The sequence below is a fragment of the Rhinopithecus roxellana genome, chromosome 19 (assembly GCF_007565055.1).
Source record: "Rhinopithecus roxellana isolate Shanxi Qingling chromosome 19, ASM756505v1, whole genome shotgun sequence".
NCBI lineage: Eukaryota > Metazoa > Chordata > Mammalia > Primates > Cercopithecidae > Rhinopithecus > Rhinopithecus roxellana.
In genome coordinates, this window is record NC_044567.1 from 70,443,524 (window position 1) to 70,462,506 (window position 18,983).

The 18,983-nt window shown below is 49.3% G+C and overlaps 1 protein-coding gene and 3 non-coding genes across 11 annotated transcripts in view; 1 reads left to right on the forward strand and 3 right to left on the reverse strand.

Moving 5' to 3' along the window:
- Window positions 1-833: 833 nt before the first annotated feature.
- Window positions 834-18,983, reverse strand: part of AURKB (aurora kinase B) — an 18,465-nt gene continuing 315 nt past the window's right edge. The window contains exons 1-9 of one of the 8 annotated variants that reach the window (XM_010362425.2): window positions 6,912-7,104; window positions 6,551-6,599; window positions 3,817-3,919; window positions 3,649-3,703; window positions 3,258-3,449; window positions 2,834-2,972; window positions 2,575-2,723; window positions 1,320-1,494; window positions 834-1,148 (exon numbers count right to left, since the gene is read on the reverse strand). In XM_010362425.2, coding sequence (XP_010360727.1) covers window positions 975-1,148; window positions 1,320-1,494; window positions 2,575-2,723; window positions 2,834-2,972; window positions 3,258-3,449; window positions 3,649-3,703; window positions 3,817-3,919; window positions 6,551-6,598 — 1,035 coding nt within the window. In that variant the 5' untranslated portion in view covers window position 6,599; window positions 6,912-7,104 and the 3' untranslated portion in view covers window positions 834-974. Of the gene's footprint in view, window positions 1,149-1,319; window positions 1,495-2,574; window positions 2,724-2,823; window positions 2,973-3,257; window positions 3,453-3,648; window positions 3,704-3,816; window positions 3,981-6,550; window positions 6,624-6,911; window positions 7,107-18,506 lie in introns of those variants that run through there. The other 7 variants (XM_010362424.2, XM_030923050.1, XM_030923051.1 and 4 more) reach the window with 7 other exon arrangements.
- TRNAW-CCA lies at window positions 17,088-17,159 on the reverse strand. Its single transcript has one exon. It is a non-coding gene; the product is annotated as a tRNA-Trp (tRNA).
- TRNAG-UCC lies at window positions 17,773-17,844 on the forward strand. Its single transcript has one exon. It is a non-coding gene; the product is annotated as a tRNA-Gly (tRNA).
- TRNAD-GUC lies at window positions 18,452-18,523 on the reverse strand. Its single transcript has one exon. It is a non-coding gene; the product is annotated as a tRNA-Asp (tRNA).

Genomic DNA, 18,983 nt, shown 5'->3' on the forward strand with positions numbered 1-18,983 from the left:
TATCAAAAACCTATAGCAAGCATCATACATGACAGTGAAACCTCGTGTCAGGAACAAGACAGAATCACTACTGCTTCTGTTGGCTCCTGTACTAGATCCTGACCAGAGCAGTAAAAGAATCAAAGATAGGCCGGGCGCGGTGGCTCAACCCTGTAATCCCAGCACTTTGGGAGGCCGAGACGGGCGGATCACGAGGTCAGGAGATCGAGAACATCCTGGCTAACACGGTGAAACCCCGTCTCTAATAAAAACTACAAAAAACTAGCCGGGCGAGGTGGCGGGCATCTGTAGTCCCAGCTACTCGGGAGGCTGAGGCGGGAGAATGGCGGGAACCCAGGAGGCGGAGCTTGCAGTGAGCTGAGATCCGGCCACTGCACTCCAGCCTGGGCAACAGAGCAAGAAAAAAAAAAAAAAAAAAGAAAAAGAATCAAAGACAGTTTCTAGGGTACAGAATTGCTCAGTTGCTCCTACGCTGGCAAAGGGGCAGAGAATGAAACAGAAAAGGAAAAACTAGAAGTTGGACAACCGAGAGAGGTGAAAGAAGGTGGCCAGAGATGGCTGGTGTTCCAATGTAGCAATGGGGAGTCAGGGCCCCCAGTGCCCCTGGGCTCTGGGAGTCAAAGCAATGGAAAGAATAGACAGGGTATTGGTGAAAGTGGGGGTAGGGGTGGGGGTGGCTGGGAGCTGACCAGGTGGGTGTCAGAGCTGAGAGGGTAGGGTGTTACCAGGGATAGCAAAGGAATGCTCATCCCAGCTCCTCAGGGTGAGCCACCTCTCCTTCTAGGGAACAGCTTCCTCCACAGCAAAGCCTCCACCTAGAAACATCTATACTGATCAGTACAAAAAGCTTCAGCCTTTATTAAACAAAGGAGGAGGTAGAAGACAGATAAGGGAACAGTTCAGGATCCCTTCTTTCCCCTATACATACACAAACATACAAAACACAGGCACACCCCAGTGAGTGACAGGGACCATCAGGCAACAGATTGAAGGGCAGAGGGAGGCAGCACCCTCCGAGAGTTGGCCCGGACCCAAGGGTGGGCTGAGACCTGGGCCAGGGGCAGCCGTTCCGAGGGGTTATGCCTGAGCAGTTTAGAGATGAGGTCCTGGGCTCCCGTGGGCACAGAAGCGGGGAACTTTAGGTCCACCTGCAGGTGTGAAGAGATGGAAGGGCTGCATTACTTTCACCCTGGCTACATCTTCCTTGACTACCCATTCTGTCTGGAGTTACTTAGGGCCACGCAAATACACTCTGCCCACCCCCAGTCCCCCAGCCCCTGGCCTCTGCAGCTGGCACAAAGCCCAGGCCGCCCTTCCACCTTGACGATGCGCCGATAGGTCTCGTTGTGTGATGCGCTCTCAAAGGGTGGGTTTCCCACCAGCAACTCATAGCAAAGCACTCCAATGCACCACAGATCCACCTTCTCGTTGTGCGTGCGCCCCTCAATCATCTCTGGGGGCAGGTAGTCCAGGGTGCCACACATTGTCTTCCTCCTGGGAGGGATAAGGGGCGTGGGCAGGGGTCCCAGTGACATAGGAACTCTCCTTTCCCTGCTACCTGATGGCAGGGAGCCAAAAGACCACGGGAGGTACCAGGGGAGAGGTCCAGCCAGGCAGGGCTACTGGAGTGGCGGTGAGGTTGGGGTGATGATACATCTGAAAGCCCCAGAGGTAAGCCTGCACACAGCCCCAGCAACTCCACACTGAAGGATATGTCTTAATAAGATAACTGCGATATGAGGGCAGTGTTCATTTGGAGTTCATTTTGGAGTTCATTGGGGACATCTCTAATGCCCATCAGGCATGTTCTGCTTAAATAAATCAGCTACTATGTGATACTATGAAACCGTTAAAAAATGATGTGGGAGGGAAAAAGGCCACTGCTCCGGGCTCTTTTGAGACAGAGTCCAGGCTGGAGTGCAGTGGGGCGATCTTGGCTCACTGCAACCTCTGCCTCGCGGATTCAAGTGATTCTCACGTCTCAGCCTCCCGCACAGCTGGGAGTTCAAATTTTTAGTAAAGATGGGGTTTCGCCATGTTGGCCAGGCTGGTCCACTGGCCTTGAACTCCTGGCCTCAAGTGATCCACCTGCCTTGGCCTCCCAAAGTGCTGGGATTGGCAGGCGTGAGCCACCGCACCTGGCTAGTTTTACCATTGGCCCATACGGGGATCAAACCCGTGACCTTAGGATTATTAGCACCACACTCTAACCATTTTGTTTGTTTGTTTGTTTAAGAGGAGTCTCACTCTGCCCCCCAGGCTGGAGTGCAATGGCGCAATCTCGGCTCACTGCAACCTCCGCCTCCCAGGTTCAAACAATTCTCCCGCCTCAGCCTCCCGAGTAGCTGGGATTTCTGCCGTCCGCCACCACGCCCGGCTAATTTTTGTATGTTTAATAGAGACAAGGTTTCAGCATGTTGGCAAAGCTAGTCTCGAACTCTTGACCTCAGGTGATCCGCCCGCCTCAGCCTTTCAAAGTGCGGGGATTACAGGCGTGAGCCAGCGCGCCCCGCCCCTGGAGAGGTTTTAATGGCCCAGCCTCACACCCAGGGCTGGCCTCCCAGGCCACCATACCTCAGGGAGGGCGCATGCACAGACCAGCCAAAGTCAGCAATCTTCAGCTCTCCCTTGAGCCCTAAGAGCAGATTCTCTGGCTTTATGTCTCTGTGAATCACCTTCTTCCCGTGGCAGTACATTAGAGCATCTGCCAGCTCCTCCATGATCTGGGAGGGGCAACGAGAGGCAATCAGACAAGGATGGACCTCCAGCTACAAGCAGCACACCCTCAGCCTCCAGCCCCCTACTGGCGGCCCAGGTGCCCACCCGCCCGGACCGTGGCTGTTCGCTGCTCGTCAAATGTGCGGCTCTTCTGCAGCTCCTTGTAGAGCTCCCCGCGGGGCGCATACTCTAGAATCAAGTAGATCCTCCTCCGGTCATAAAAATAGTTGTAAAGACGCAGGATGTTGGGATGGCTGGGGGAAGAGACAGAGGAGGCCTCAGGCCAAAGGCATAGAGCTGGGAAAGATAATAGGAGCAAACTGGGGTCAGACGTGGTCCAGGCCGGGGACACCAGGAATGGGAGTGGGAAGAGGAAACTGGAGGCAGATTTCTGGATTCAAGGCTCTGGCCAGGACTAAGGGCTAAATGGGGCTCACTAGCCGTAGCTACAGAGAAAGCAATCTGGATGAGGTAGGGCTGAGTGAGGAGCTGGGGTGAGGGAGCAGAGGGGCTTCGGCTCAGGGGGCATCAACCCATACTGCAGGTGGGCCTGGATTTCGATCTCTCTGCGCAGCTGATGCTCCACGCCCTCCTTCTCTATCTGGGACTTGAAGAGGACCTTGAGCGCCACGATGAAATGGCTTTTCTTCTCCCGAGCCAAGTACACGTTTCCAAACTTGCCTTTGCCCAGAGGACGCCCAATCTCAAAGTCATCAATTGTGAAGTGCCGCCTGCTTAGAAAGTGGGGGGAGGCAACTCAGAACTGGTTTTGGTTATAAGAGGTTTGCTTTCTCTCCGCTTCCTCATCTTATCCTGTCCCCCGCCCCACTTCTCTTCATCTCTACTCCTGCCCTTAGGTTTTATCTTCCCGACTTCCTGCCCGTTCACTGTCCCCTCAGCCCCCTCCACCCCAAGGTTTGGGGCACTTACATTAAGATGTTGGGTGTCCCACTGCTATTCTCGACCACCTTCTGGCCAGGGGCAGCTAAGGAGACAACAGGTAAGTTGAATGAGAACAGGGATGACCTTCTCATCCCTAAACCCTCCCATAGATGCTCATGTCCCCGGGTCAGTTCCTCTCCCCCTTGCCCCAGGTACCTGTGGGCTGGACATTGGAGCGGCTCATGAGGACAAGTGCAGATGGGGTAACAGGCTCTTTCCGGAGGACTCGCTGGGGCAGGGTGCTCAGGCCAGACGGAGCCTGAGAAGGAGCAGGGGGTAGCTCTGAGGGTGCCTTTGTCTGATGACCCGGGTGGAATGTGCTGCAAGCAGTATTTCAGCCCCTTGCTACAGAGCCACCCAGCCGCCCACCCCCAATTCAAAGAGAAACACTGATGTGACAGTTTTGCCTCCCAGCCTCTGCTCACAGTCCCATATTAAAATGGGTTATTAATAGACAACCTAGGGCCGCGCACAGTGGCTCACGCAGTCAGGAGTTCAAGACCGGCCTGGCCAACATGGTGAAACCCCATCACTACTAAAAATATAAAAAATTAGCCCAGTGCGACTGGGTGTGGTGGGTCAGCTTGTAATCCCAGCACTTTGGAAGGCTGAGGCAGGCGGATCACGAGGTCAGGAGTTCGAGACCAACATGGCCAACACAGTGAAACCCCACTCTACTAAAAATACAAAAATTAGCTGGGCATGGTGGCGAATGCCTGTAATCCCAGCTACTCAGGAGGCTGAGGCAGGAGAATCGCTTGAACCTAGGAGGCAGGTTGCAGTGAGCCGAGATTGTGCCATTGCACTCTAGCCTGGGCGACAGAGCTAGACTTCGTCTCAAAAAAAAAAAAATTAGCCGGGTGCGGGTCCTGTAATCCCAGCTACTTGGGAGGCTGAGGCAGGAGAATTGCTTGAGCCCGGGCAGTAGAGGTTGCAGTGAGTTGAGATTGCGCCACTGCACTCCAGCCTCGGCGACAGAGTGAGACTCCGTCTCAAAAAAATAAAAATAAAAAAATAAATAACCTAAGTAGGCCTAAGATAAGGGGCAAAAGACTCACACCAACACCTAACATTTCACCTCTTTGGCTCTGGCCCACACTTTTCAGGCATGTAGCTGTTCAACTTGTATAAGTCCTGTCCATAACACCACAGCCATTCATCCAGCCTCTCACCTAGACCACAGTAGAGAGCTGGGTCTCTACTGTGAACACCCACAATTCAAGGGGTTTAGACAGAGGTATTCTCAAAGTCTCCTAAAAAGCTTAGTTTATTTTTTTTTTTTTTTTTTTTTTTTTTTTTTTTTTTTTTGAGACGGAGTCTCGCTCTGTCGCCCAGGCTGGAGTGCAGTGGCCGGATCTCAGCTCACTGCAAGCTCCGCCTCCCGGGTTCACGCCATTCTCCTGCCTCAGCCTCCCGAGTAGCTGGGACTACAGGCGCCCGCCAGGTCGCCCGGCTAGTTTTTTGTATTTTTAGTAGAGACGGGGTTTCACCGTGTTAGCCAGGATGGTCTTGATCTCCTGACCTCGTGATCCGCCCGTCTCGGCCTCCCAAAGTGCTGGGATTACAGGCTTGAGCCACAAAGCTTAGTTTATTAAGGCTTAGATAAGAAGCTTGAGGCCTTGAATGTTATAGCAATAACCAGGGGTTACACCTTTGCAAGAACAGGCTTTAAGGACACTAAGAGCTACTCTGATGGCCCTGGACCACTTCTCACTTTCACCTTTTTTTTTTTTTGAGATGGAGTCTTGCTCTATTATCCAGGCTGGAGTGCAATGGTGCCATCTCAGCTCACTGCAACTTCCACCTTCCAGGTTCAAGCGATTCTTCTGCCTTAGCCTCCTGAGTAGGTGGGATTACAGGCGCCCGCCACCACGCCTGGCTAATTTTTGTATTTTTAGTAGAGACAGGGTTTCACCATGTTGGCCAGGCTGGTCTCGAACTCCTGACCTCAGGTGATCCACCTGCCTCAGCTTCCCATGATTACAGGCATGAGCCACGGCACCTGGCCTCACTTTCAGCTTCTCAAAATAATAGATACACTTTCTTTTAGGAGTGACCAAGATAAAAGTGACAGTGGTTTCTCATTCAGACTCCATTCCTGACAGCCTCCCGCAGTGCTCCATGAGGGAGGGAGCTGATGAACAAGCGAATAGGCAGATTCTCCAGGAAGCCAGAGCTCCACAAACAGGGAGCAAAGCCTGTGCAGGGCCCCTTCCTTCTTCTTCAGCCAAGAGAAGAAAGCCCCTATGCCCCTAAAAACCTCTTCCCAAATAGTGATATTGGTACAGATCTACAAATAAGCAAGTTGAACAAAATACAGTCCAGAAATAGACCCACATATATGTGGGAATTTATATATATAATAAAGGTGGCATTTCAAATCAGAGAGGAGGCCCCTCAATGAAATCTGTCTGGACAATTGGGAAATAAGTCCATTTAGATTCATTGAGATCCTTACCTCAACTTACTCATTAATTCCAAATTATAATTTAGACTTGCCCTGGACCTTTTAAACAGTAACTTTATATCCTTTTAGAGTCTATTTATATTTGCTGTCTAGTTAATTTTTTTCAGGACATGGGTTGGGAATCATGGCCTGAAGGCCAGGCCCTGTCTGCTCAGTCCCAGATATCACTTGTGTGTGAGGAACCCTGCAGAGGTCCTCACCGGCTGGTAGTCACTGGCTGGTCAGATTCAAGTTGGTAGCACCTGACAGGATGTGGCTACAAATGACCAGGCCAGGTTCTGTCATCAAACTTGGGGCGCGTACTTTGGAGCATAATGGGAGAGAAAGTGCATAAGGGACTGCTCTTTGCACGATCTCAAGTTTCCCAGCAGGAACTCGCCATGCAGGGTCATGGGGGCGCGGGGACGGAGGGAAGGGCCTTACCGTCTGCCGGCCGTAGGGCCAGGGGTAGGCGTTCTCCTTCTGGGCCATCCTTAGAGGGAAAGGGGGAGGAGAGCTGGTCGGAGAAGGGAAACAGCCGTGAGAAGCAGAGAAAAAGAGAGAGAGAGAGAGAGAGGGAGGGGTTGGACCGATCGAGCCGGAAGCGCTAGCCCGAGCTGGTAAAAGGGAGCAGGTCAGCACACTAGCTCCAATCCGGGCGCTGGTCTCACCGCCCCCACCCTGCTATCATCCCTACCTCCTTCCAGCCCTGCGGTGTGCGCGCAGGCCAGCCCAGCGGACCCTCTGATCTGCCTGATCATCTGCCCACTCCTGGCGCAAGGCCTGCGACAGGAGGCCAGCTCACCTGAGGTCCAAGGTACTGCTACTCTCTCGGCCGCCCGCAAACAACTGAATCAGCCACGCCACGCCCTGGCCGAGGACCTTTCAAATCTCCCGCCCCGGCCCCATTGGGTGAGCTCGTCGCCCAGGCCTAGTTCCCATTGGCTCGATGTCCTGTGACGTAAGTAATGGGAACCCAACGGAAGAGGCGGAATGAGAAGGGCGCACGCTTGGCTTCCAGCTTAGGAAGGTTTCCACACATTCCCCCAGTGAATTATCTTGCTTTTTCTTTTTTTTTTTTCTTTTTCTTTTTCTTTTTCTTTTCTTTTCTTTTCCTTTCTTTTCTTCTCTTCTCTTTTCTTTTTTTCTTTTCTTTTCCTCTCCTCTCTTCCCCTCTCCTCCCCTCCCCTCCCCTTTTTTGAGACAGAGTCTCTCTCTGTCGCCCAGGCTGGAGTATAGTGGTGCTATCTCGGCTTGCTGCAACCTCTGCCTCCCCGTTTCAAGCAGTTCTCGTGCCTCAGCCATCCGAGTGGCTGGGATTATAGGCGCCTGGAATTTTTGTATTTTTAGTAGAGACGGGTTTTCTCTGTGTTGGCCAATCTGGTCTCGAACTCCTGTCCTCAGGTGATCTACCCACCTCGGCTTCCCAAAATGCTGGTATTACAGGCGTTAGCCACCGCGCCCGGCCTTCTTCTTTTTTTAAAAAAATTAAATCTTTAATATAACTGGAGTTTATCCTTATACATGTATGAGCTGGGGTCTAACTTCTGCGCGATGGAGAGCCAGTTATGTCAACACCATTTGTTAAACTGCCCCAACAGAATTTAAATGCTGCCCTTGATATATAATGTTAGCATATTTACTTGTGTCTATTTCTAGACTTTGTATTCTGTTGTTTGCTCATTTGCCTGTGTGTTTATTCTTGTGTCATTACTATGTTGTTACTAAAAGTTCTGACATTCCTGGGAGGAGTTTTCCACAAGTAGACCTTTCCTTGCAACATCTCTGTTAGCCGCCATATTGTTTGGGCCCACTTTGATTTTTCCTCCTTCCTGCCACACTCCCTTCTTTTCTGCTCTTCCTAACCCTCAGATTTCATTACTAAGTTAAATAAATACATTTCTGGGCCTTCTATGAAATAACCAGTGGATACTTGTTAAGTATGTACTGTCCAGCACTCTTCTCCTTTCTTCTAACACTCTTATTTTTCCTTTAGGGGACCACCTGTCTCTCCAGTCTATGCAGTCGGTTTCTGTAGTAGTTTCTGTTTGCTGACAGCCCCAAATCCCTAGGTTGATGAAGACCTAATTAAATACCACTTTTTTTTTTTTTTTTTTTTTTTTTTTGAGACGAAATTTCGCTCTGTTGCCCAGGCTGGAGGGCAATGGCGCCATCTCGGCTCACTGCAACCTCTTCCTCCCGGGTTCAAGCGATTCTCCTGTCTCAGCCTTGGGAGTAGCTGGGATGACAGGCGCATGTGACCACGCCAGCTGTTTTTTGTATTTTTAGTAGAGACGGGGTTTCATCACATTGGTCAGGCTGGTCTCAAACTCCTGACCTCAGGTGATCCGCCCACCTTAGCCTCCCAAAGTGCTTGGATTACAGGCGTGAGCCACTGCGCCCGGCCTTATTCCCAGTTCTGAAAGCACTTAGAGTTTTGAGGGTTTGAGAAGGAAACTGACTCCATTCCGGGTCCAGAAATGAGTCCCAATTGACTTATACTAATCAGGTTTTATTCCAGATTATGGTTATTGGATCAGGGATATAAGCATGTGACTTAAGTGGGCCAACTAGTGGGAATCAGTTTTCTTTTTTTTTTTTTTTTTTTTCTGAGACAGAGTCTCACTCTGTCGCCCAGGCTGGAGTACAGTGGCCAGATCTCAGCTCACTGCAAGCTCCGCCTCCTGGGTTCACGCCATTCTCCTGCCTCAGCCTCCCGAGTAGCTGGGACTACAGGCGCCCGCCACCTTGCCCGGCTATCTTTTTTTTTTTTTTTTTTTTTTTGTATTTTTAGTAGAGACGGGGTTTCACCGTGTTAGCCAGGATGGTCTCGATCTCCTGACCTCGTGATCCGCCCGTCTCGGCCTCCCAAAGTGCTGGGATTACAGGCTTGAGCCACCGCGCCTGGCCATGGGAATCAGTTTTCTTGCTCAGAATGCTGGGCAGCTCAAGGAAGCACTTAACGTTTACTGGTTTATCATAAAGTGTATTTCAAAGGATATAGATGAAAAGATGTATAGGGCAAGGTATGGAGGAAGGGATTTCTGGAAGTGAGCAGGGAAGCATGCAGCCCTCGTTGCTGCTTCTAGTGCTACTGAAGGAAGCAGCTTGACATTGAAGCCTAACACTGCAGAAGGCAGAAGAGAGGCCTGGAAAGCACTCCAGGACTTGATGACATTGTTGAGCCTCTGCATGCCTCCATTAGCACTTTTCTTACATGAACAATAGATATTCTTCCTGAATGCATTCTAAATGCTATTTGCTGTTTAAAGCATACTGTGTAGAAAAAACAAACCATGGCTGGGCTTGGCGTCTCACGCCTGTAATCCCAGCACTTTGGGAGGCCAAGGCGGCTGTATCACTTGATCCCAGGAGTTTAAGATCAGCCTGGGCAACATGGTGAAAGCCCGTCTCTACAAAAAATACAAAAAAAATTAGCCGGGTATGGTACTGTGTGCCTCTAGTCCAAGCTACTTGGTAGACTGAGGCAAGAGGATCAGCAGAGCCCGGAGGTCAAGGCTGTGGTGAGCCATGATTGCGCCACTGCATTCTAGCTCTGACATTAGAGTGACACCCTGTCTCAATAAAAACAAAAAACAGGCCGGGTACAGTGGTTCACGCCTGTAATCCTAGCACTTCAGGAGCCCCAGGAGGGTGGATTGCCTGAGCTCAGGAGTTCAAGACCACCCTGGGCAACATGGTGAAACCCATCACTACTAAAATACAAAAAATTAGCCAGTTCTGGCCAGGCATGGTGGCTCATGCTTGTGATCCCAGCACTTTGGAAGGCTGAAGCAGGTGGATTATGAGGTCAGGAGTTCAAGACCAGCCTTGCCAACACAGTGAAACCCATCTCTACTAAAAATACAAAAATTAGCTGGGTGTGGTGGCAAGAGCCTGTAATCCCAGCTACTTGGGAGACTGAGGCAGGAGAATCGCTTGAACCCGGGAGGTGGAAGTTACAGGGAGTCGAGATCGCACCACTGCACTCCAGCCTGGGTGACAGAGCTAGACTCCATCTCGGAAAAAAAAAAAAAAAAATAGCCAGTTGTGGTGGCAGATACCTGTAGTCCCAGCTACTCAGGAGGCTGAGTGAGGCACAAGAATTGCTTAAACCTGGGAGTGTTGCAGGGAGCTGAGATCACGCCACTGCACTCCAGCCTGGGCAACACAGCAAGAATCTGTCTAAAAAAAAAAAAACAAAAAAAGACCCAATTTTTCCTCTGCTCTCACACTGCAGCAATCAACACAGGAGACTTCTGCGACCACATGTGTGGGGATTTTACTCCACCACCAAGCAAGCAATCGTTCTGCAGCAGCCATCAGCTGGGAGTCTTCCAGTTCGATTCTGACACTATCTACCTGGAGAGAGCATCAGATCCCACAGGTTGAGGGCTCAGTCCCACAAGACTGCCCCTCATTTTGGATGCCAACCGCAAGCCTCAGGTTGTTTTACCTGTGCTCATGACTAACTGGGTATAAGTTGGGGTTTCTACAATTCCCTCTTTATGTTCAATGAATTTGCTAGAGTGGCTCACAGAACTCAGGGAAAAATGTTCACTGGTTTATTATAAAGGATTTTTTTTTTTTTTTTTTTTTTTTGAGATGGAGTCTCTCTGCCACCCAGGCTGGAATGCAATGGCGCAATCTCGACTCACTGCAAGCTCCGCCTCCCGGATTCAAGTGATTTTCCTGCCTCAGCCTCGCCAGTAGCTGTGACTACAGGAGCCTCCCACCACGCCTGGCTAATTTTTGTGTTTTTAGTAGACATGAGGTTTCACCACGTTGTCCAGGCTTGTCTTGAACTCCTGTCCTTGTGATCCATCCGCTTCGGTCCCCCAAAGTGCTGGGATTACAAGCGTGAGTCACTGTGCCTGGCCCGTTTTTTTTTTTTTTTCAAGGCAAGGTCTCTTTTGTCCTTACTGCACAATCATAGCTCATTGCAGCCTCAGAACAAGTTTGGACTTGGTTACACCAATTCGCTTCTTTAATCTATCAATTTACCTTTAACTGCCTGTTGTGCCCGAAGTCGCGAGACCCCAGTAAGTGACCACCAGAGTCCAGAGTCAAAGCCAAATAGCCGGGGTCGCTTTATTACGAGTTCGAACCCGGACCTCTCCGCTTTATACAATGGCAGGTAAAGAGAGAGGACCCGGCTGCTGTTTTAGGGTTTCTTTTATAGCGAGGTACAAACAAGTCACAGAGAAACAGTAGTTACAAGCTTATTATTGGTTAACATTTAAAGTTGAACATTCGGCAGTTTCTGGCTGGTTCCCGCCTTTTTCGCAACTAAAATGGCTGGGGTTTTTCCAGATAAGTTGTTTGTGTAAGCCCGGGGGGTGGTCACATGCATGTATGTTTAGAATTTTTCCTTAGAGGCTTTCTTTTTTTTTTCTTTTTTTTTTTTTTGAGACGGAGTCTCGCTCTGTCGCCCAGGCTGGAGTGCAGTGGCCGGATCTCAGCTCACTGCAAGCTCCGCCTCCTGGGTTCACGCCATTCTCCTGCCTCAGCCTCCCGAGTATCTGGGACTACAGGCGCCTGCCACCTCGCCCGGCTAATTTTTTGTATTTTTTTAGTAGAGACGGGGTTTCACCGTATTAGCCAGGATGGTCTCGATCTCCTGACCTCGTGATCCGCCCGTCTCGGCCTCCCAAAGTGCTGGGATTACAGGCTTGAGCCACTGCGCCCGGCCCTTAGGGGCTTTCTATCTCACTGCCCGCACATCAACATAGTGAAATATGTCTCCTGTATTTGCATTGCCATTGTCTCTTCTGTGGAGAGGAAGGAGGAGGCAGAGATGGGTGTTCATCGACGGGGACTTAAGCTTTGCCTTTAATGTTCTAATGTTTTAGAAGGTGTATGGAGTCATGGAACTGTTTGCAGGATTAAATATTAATGACAAATAATCTCTAAAAAGAAGGTGTGGTAGCAGAGGGCGCAGGCTTGTGCTAGCAGGTAGTTTTTGATCCCTTTGAAGCTTATGATGAGATTCAGAAAGTAAATCTTCCTCCCCTAAACTAGGACTTTGGGGCCCAAGAGGAAGAACTCTATGGGGCAAGGAATCAGAAAGCCCAGCAATTCTACTCCTAAGTATCTATATAAAAGAATTGGGCCAGGCACAGTGGCTCACACCTGTAATCCCAGCACTTTGGGAGGCCGAGGCGGGCGGCTCACAAGGTCAGGAGATCAAGACCAGTCTGGCCAACATAGTGAAATCCCGTCTCTACTAAAAATACAAAAATTAGCCAGGCGTGGTGGCAGCCGCCTGTAGTCCCAGCTACTCGAGAGGCTGAGGGAGGAGAATCGCTTTAACCTGGAAGGCGGAGGTTGCAGTGTGAACCAAGATCACGCCACTGCATTCCAGCCTGGGTGACAGAGCCTGGGTGACCATGAAAACTCTATGAGCAAAAGAGGCTAAGCTGAGCACTGTGGCTCATGGCTGTAGTCCCAGCACTTTGGAAGGCTAAAGTGGGCAGACCCCTTGAGCCCAGAAGTTGCAGACTTGCCTGGGCAACATGACGAAATCCGGTCTCTACAAAAAATACAAAAATTAGCTGGATGTGGTGGTGCACACTTGTAGTCTCAGCTGCTCAGGAGGCTGAGGCAGGAGGATTGCTTAAGTCCAGGAGGTCAAGGCTGTAGTAAGCAGTGATCATGCTACTGCACTCCAGCCTTGGCAACAGAGCAAGACCCTCGCTCTTAAAAAAAGAAAAAAAAAAAAGAAAAGAAAAGAAAGAAAAAGAAAAAAGTCCGTGTGTGCTGGCTTATGCCTGCCATCTCAGCACTTTGGGATGCTGAGGCAGGAGGATCACTTGAGGTCAGGAGTTCGAGACCAGCTTGGCCAACATGGCAAAACCCGGACTCTACTGAAAATACAAAAATTAGCTGGGTGTGGTGGTGGGCGCCTGTAGTCCCAGCTACTCAGGAGGCTGAGGCAGGAAAACCGTTAAACCCAAGAGGCACAGGTTGCAGTGAGCTGAGATCGTGCCATTGCTCTCCAACCTGGGCAACAGAGCAAGACTCTGTCTAAAAAAAAAAAAAAGAAAAGAAAAGAAAAGAAAGCTAGATAGAAAGTTCACATATTATATGATTGCATTTACAAGCGATATCCAGCATAATATCCAGCATAAGCAAATCCATTGGGACAGAAACAGATTAGTGGTTTCCAGAGACTAGAGGGAGGGAGAAGGGGGAATCCAGAGTGCCAATGGATAGAGGGTTCCTTTGGGGGCATGATTAAAATGTTCTGGAATTAAATAGTGATGATTGATGCACCACTGTGAGAATATACCAGAAACCCTTAATTACTTTAAAATGGTTAAAATGGTAAAATTTATGTTAAGTATAAACCACAAAAAAATTATAAAATATCTTTTTTTTTTTTTTTTGAGATGCAGTCTTGCTGTGTTGCCCAGACTGGAGTGCAGTGGCATGATTTCAGCTCACCACAACCTCTGCCTCCCAGGTTCAAGTGATTCTCCTGCCTCAGCTTCCCAAGTAGCTGGGACTACAGGTATGTGCCACCATGCCCAGCTAATTTTTATGTTTTTAGTAGAGATAAGGTTTCGCCATGTCGGTCAGGCTGTTCTCGAACTCCTGACCTTGAGATCTGCCTGCTGTAGCCTCCCAAAGTACTGGGATTACAGGCGTGAGCCACCACGCCCAGCTCTTTTTTATTTATTATTATTATTATTTTCAAATGGAGTTTCTCTCTTGTTGCCCAGTCTGGAGTGCAGTAGCGCAGTCTCTGTTCACTGCAACCTCTGCCTCCCAGGTTCAAGCAATTCTCCCGCCTCAGCTTCCCGAGTAGCTGGGATTACAGGCGCCTGCCACCATTCCGGCTAAACTTTTTTTTTTTTTTTTTTTTTTTTTTTTGAGACAGAGTGTCGCTCTTGTTGCCCAGGCTGGAGTGCAATGGGGTGATCTCGGTTCACTGCAACCTCTGCCTCCCGGGATTACAGGCGTGCGCCACCATGCCTGGCTAATTTTTGTATTTTTAATACAGACGGGGTTTCGTCATTTTGACCAGGCTGGTCTCGAACTCCTTACCTCAGGTGATCCACCCACCTTGGCCTCCCAAAGTGCTGGGATTACAGGCATGAACCGCCACACCCGTCCAGGCATACACTTGAAAGGCACTTATGTGAGTACTGTTAAATTAGTCAAATCTTAACACATTTTGCTTTATTTGTTTCTGACGTTTTTAGAAAATGAAGTAAAAGGCATACAGGTGGAGTTCCAGTGTAAAATTTCAAGAATTAGGCCAGGCGCTGTGGCTCATGCCTGTAATCCCAGCACTTTGGGAGACCGAGGTGGGTGGATCACGAGGTCAGGAGATCAAGACCATCCTGGCTAAGATGGTGAAACCCTGTCTCTACTAAAAACACACAAAAAATTAGCCGGGTGTGGTGGCGGGCGCCTGTAGTCCCAGCTACTCAGGAGGCTGAGGCAGGAGAATGGCGTGAACCTGGGAGGCAGAGCTTTCAGTAAGCAGAGATCGCATCACTGAACTCCAGCCTGGGTGACAGAGCAAGAGTCCGTCTCAAAAAAAAAAAAAAAAAAAAAAAAAAAAAAAAAAAAAAAATTCAAGAATTGGGTCTATGTATATTGTTTCACTACCATTTTCTTCTGTAGTTGTTATGGATGAAATTGTGTCCCTCCAAAATCCATATGACAAAGCCTTAACACCCAAGGTAAATGTATTTCCAGACAGAGCCTTTAGGGAAGTAGTTAAGGTTAAATGAGGTCTTTTGAGTGAAGTCCTAATCCTACAAGGCTGGCATCCTTAGGAGAAGAGGGAGAGACTCCAGAGCTCTCTCTTTCCCTGGCGGCACAGAGGAAAGGCCGTGTGAGGACACTGCAAGACGGCAGCATATAAAAGCCGGGAAGAGAGGCCTCAGCAGACACAAACCCTGTAAACATCTTGATCTTGGACTTTGAGCCTCCAGAAGAGTGAGAAAATAGATGTCTGTTGTTTAAGCTACCCAGTCTGTGGCATTTCGTTATGGTAGTCTGAGCAGACCAATACAGATTTTAAGGTCAGTGGAAAACTACAAGCACTCAATTCAGGTAGGATTACTAGTGACTTAGACCCATCAGGAACAAGGTTTGGGTCTCCTTACCAGGGAAAGAACCAGGACCAGTTGAGGGACTTGCTGAAGACAATGGAAAGACAAAATGGGTAGTAGAGGAAGCTACTTAGGCCAGGTGCAGTGGCTCATACCTGTATTCCCAACACTTTAGGAAGCTGAGGTGGGAGGATCACCTGATGTCAGGAGTTCGAGACCAGCCTGGCCAACATGATGAAACCCCGTCTCTACTAAAAATATTTAAAAAATGGCTGTGCATGGTGGCTCATGCCTGTAATCCCAGCACTTTGGGAGGCCGAGATAGGTGGATCACCTGCACTCTACTGCACTCCAACCGGAGTGACAGAGTGAGACTCCATCTCAAAAAAAAAAAAAAAAAAAAAAAAAAAAGAAGCTAGTTATCAGCTACCACTACATGACCACTACAAGGACTGTAAGTGTATTTCCTTTTTTTTTTTTTTTGAGACGAAGCCTCACTCTGTCGCCCAGGTTGGAGAGTAATGGCACGATCTCAGCTCACTGCAACCTCCGTCTCCCAAGCTCAAGCGATTCTCCTGCCTCAGCCTCCTGAGTAGCTGGGATTACAGGCATGTGCCACCATGCCTGGCTAATTGTTTTGTATTTTTGGTAGAGACGGGGTTTCACCATGTTGGCCAGGCTGGTCTCAAACTCCTGACCTCAGGTGATCTGCCCTCCTTGGCATCCCAAAGTGCTGGGATTATAGGCATGAGCCACCACACCTGGCTGTATTTCCTGTTTATTTTGTTACGAATATATTTGTGTGTGTGTTTCAGCTAATAAATGTACACAAAATGATAGAATTAGGAAATTATCATTTTGCATCTCCTTATGAAATAACTAAAGCAGGCAAGGTTTTCTGGCTGCCCTGGCAGTGAGAATGGTGGTGGGACTGCTGGGTAGCCAGCCTCACAGCCAGCTCCGCCTTAGGTCGCCAGAGTTTCTATGCTGTTACCTTGCTTAGGTCATCAGCAGTTCTTCAAGCACCGTTTCTGCAAGGACTGGTCAACTGTCTGCTTCTGTATCACCATGTCCAAGATACCTTGACCTCGTGATCCATCTGCCTCGGTCTCCCAAAATGCTGGGATTATAGGCAAGAGTCACCCCGCCCCACTGGTTTTGTTTTTCAATTTACTGGAAGCAGCCAAAAGGCACGTGGTCCTGGGCTTCTAGTGACTGCTGGGAAGTCTGGAGAAAGGTATTATTTGTATCTAATATCCTTGTGTTCAGTGTTAAGTAAACATACATAGAACAGCAGAGATTATTAAAAACATTTAAAAAGGGCGGGCACGGTGGCTCACACCTGTAATCCCAGCACTTTGGGAGGCCCAGGCGGGCGGATTACCAGAGGTTGGGAGTTCGAGACCAGCCTGACCAAGATGGAGACACCCTGTCTCTACTAAAAATACAAAATTAGCCAGGCATGGTGGTGCATGCCTGTAATCCCAGCTACGCAGGACGCTGAGGCAGGAGAATTCTTTTGAACCCATGGTTGGAGGTTGCGGTGAGCTGAACTAGTGCCATTGCATTCCAGCCTAGGCAACAAGAGAGAAACTCCGTCTCAAGGGAAAAAAGATACAAACAAACAATAATAATTGAAAAAAATTCTTAAAAAATTTCCATACAACAGGAATTTTTTTTATTTTTAAATTTATTTTTACTTTTATAGACTTTAGGGGTACATGTGCAGTTTTGTCTCAGGGATATATCACATAGTGCTGAAAGTCTGTAACCAACTGAAATTGTAGCCAGCTTCTGAATAACGTTCACATTTGTCTCATTCCCCTCCTATCTGTCTACTGAGGAGGTTTTTTTGTCCTGTCCCTAAAAATGTCACCGGAAATCTATTTGATTAGGGAAAACAATGTTTCGTTTGACCCCGACGTGATTTGAACACGCAACCTTCTGATCTGGAGTCAGACGCGCTACCGTTGCGCCACGAGGCCTACCTGAAGCTGTTACTTGAGGGGTCTCTTGAACAGAAATAAGGGGCGGACTTTTGTCATGAAGCTGCATCTTTAAGATTTGTCAGCGCATTTCTGCGAGGCACCAGCTGACGAGATGTGGGCGCACGTAAGTGGGAATTAAATTCATCCTCTGGATAAATAATAAAGAAGCAAATTGTGTTTAGGCGCATTTGGCTTAGGGCCCAGTTCCTTAACTTGAATCACATTGAGCTCATTGAGCCCACTCTACAGAGAAGCGATTTTTATGCGTCTAGGACTCTTTTTTTTTTTTTTTTTCTGGAGATGATAAATCATCATGGTGCCGCTGCAGCTCTCGCCCCCTGGAGAGATCTTAGACGTAATCCCAGCTCTGCCGGTAACTCAACTTCTTTGGACCTCGCTTTCCTCGTCTGTAGACTGGGCATAACCCTACAGGTTCATGTGGGGTGGCGCGCACTAGCGGTGAAGGTCACTCACAATTGCGCGCCGGGCAGACGACAGCAGCCATTACTTTTACCTGGATCTCGCTGATGCTGTTTCCCTGGCTCCGCACGAGTTCAACCCGACTCACCCCAATCAACATGACATATGAAAGGCAACAGCTAGTACCTGAGCGTTGGTGGTATAGTGGTGAGCATAGCTGCCTTCCAAGCAGTTGACCCGGGTTCGATTCCCGGCCAACGCAAGTAATTATTGTTTTTTTCCCCCCTCTTTTCCTTCTCGTGTTTTCTGGGCCCCACCATCGTTGAGGGTTTTCGTGAGGTTTTCCTGAGGAACCTTCCTCTCCGAAAGAACCCGCTTTCCGCTACACCTGCGACCACTGCCGGAGCACCGCGCTCCTGGCAGATATGCCTTGCAAGCCCCTCCAGGTGAGAGAGAGCAGCCTGCCGGAATCTCGGCCCGGGGTTGCCTACTGTGTCCGGATCGCAGTACGAATCCACAAAACGCAGGGAGGCGAAAGGAAACAAAAGCCCGGGCTCTGCACCCTGGACGGCCAGGGGCCAAAGCTGCTTGGCCAGGTTCAAGCAGAGACTGGAAACGCGCACTGCCGTCAAGAAGGGAGCAAGCTAGATCAAGTCTGAGCACTAATGAACATATTGAGCGGAGGAGATAGTGGCCACTTTAGGTACACGTTTGAACTCCAAGTTGCTTGAAGTAAAATGGAAACTTAGAATGCGAGCTGGAGAGGTAGGCCAAACTTTCCTCCCCTCCTCCTTTTCCCCTTTTTTCTAGCTCCATCCCAAGGTCCAGGACGGATTTAATGAAAGCAAAAAAAAAAAATAATTAGGACTCTCCCCGTCGGGGAATCGAACCCCGGTCTCCCGCGTGACAGGCGGGGATACTCACCACTATACTAACGAGGAGTGACCTGTAACGGTTCCTCTCCGAATCCTTGATCTGGGACTTTACACTCGGCTTGCTGACAGCAGAGTTCCTAAGGGTTCTGTTCTTCCAACCACCGAGAAACGCCGACCAGAAACTGTAGGTGTATTTCAGGCACCGATCGTCAGATGGAGTGACCGAAAGAGACAGAGTGCCTCCAGGGCTGCAGAGAACCAAGTTTTGACAGTTCCTGGGCTCTCCCGAACCCTGTCATCCACAACTATAGATTGATGGGTGTCAATCAAATCGAAATCAGGCTGTAGTGGCGGAGTTGAGACACCACGCAGGAAGTCAGGAGGCAGAAAGGGAGCGTCCTGCCCAAGGGCGTGCCTCGTCTCTTCCTGACATGTCAGGAGGGTCTGGGGGCTGAGATTCCTTCTGTTATCCCGGTGCCACAAAAGAGCTTACTGTACATTGATGATTTCCAGTCAAGTCTCCTGC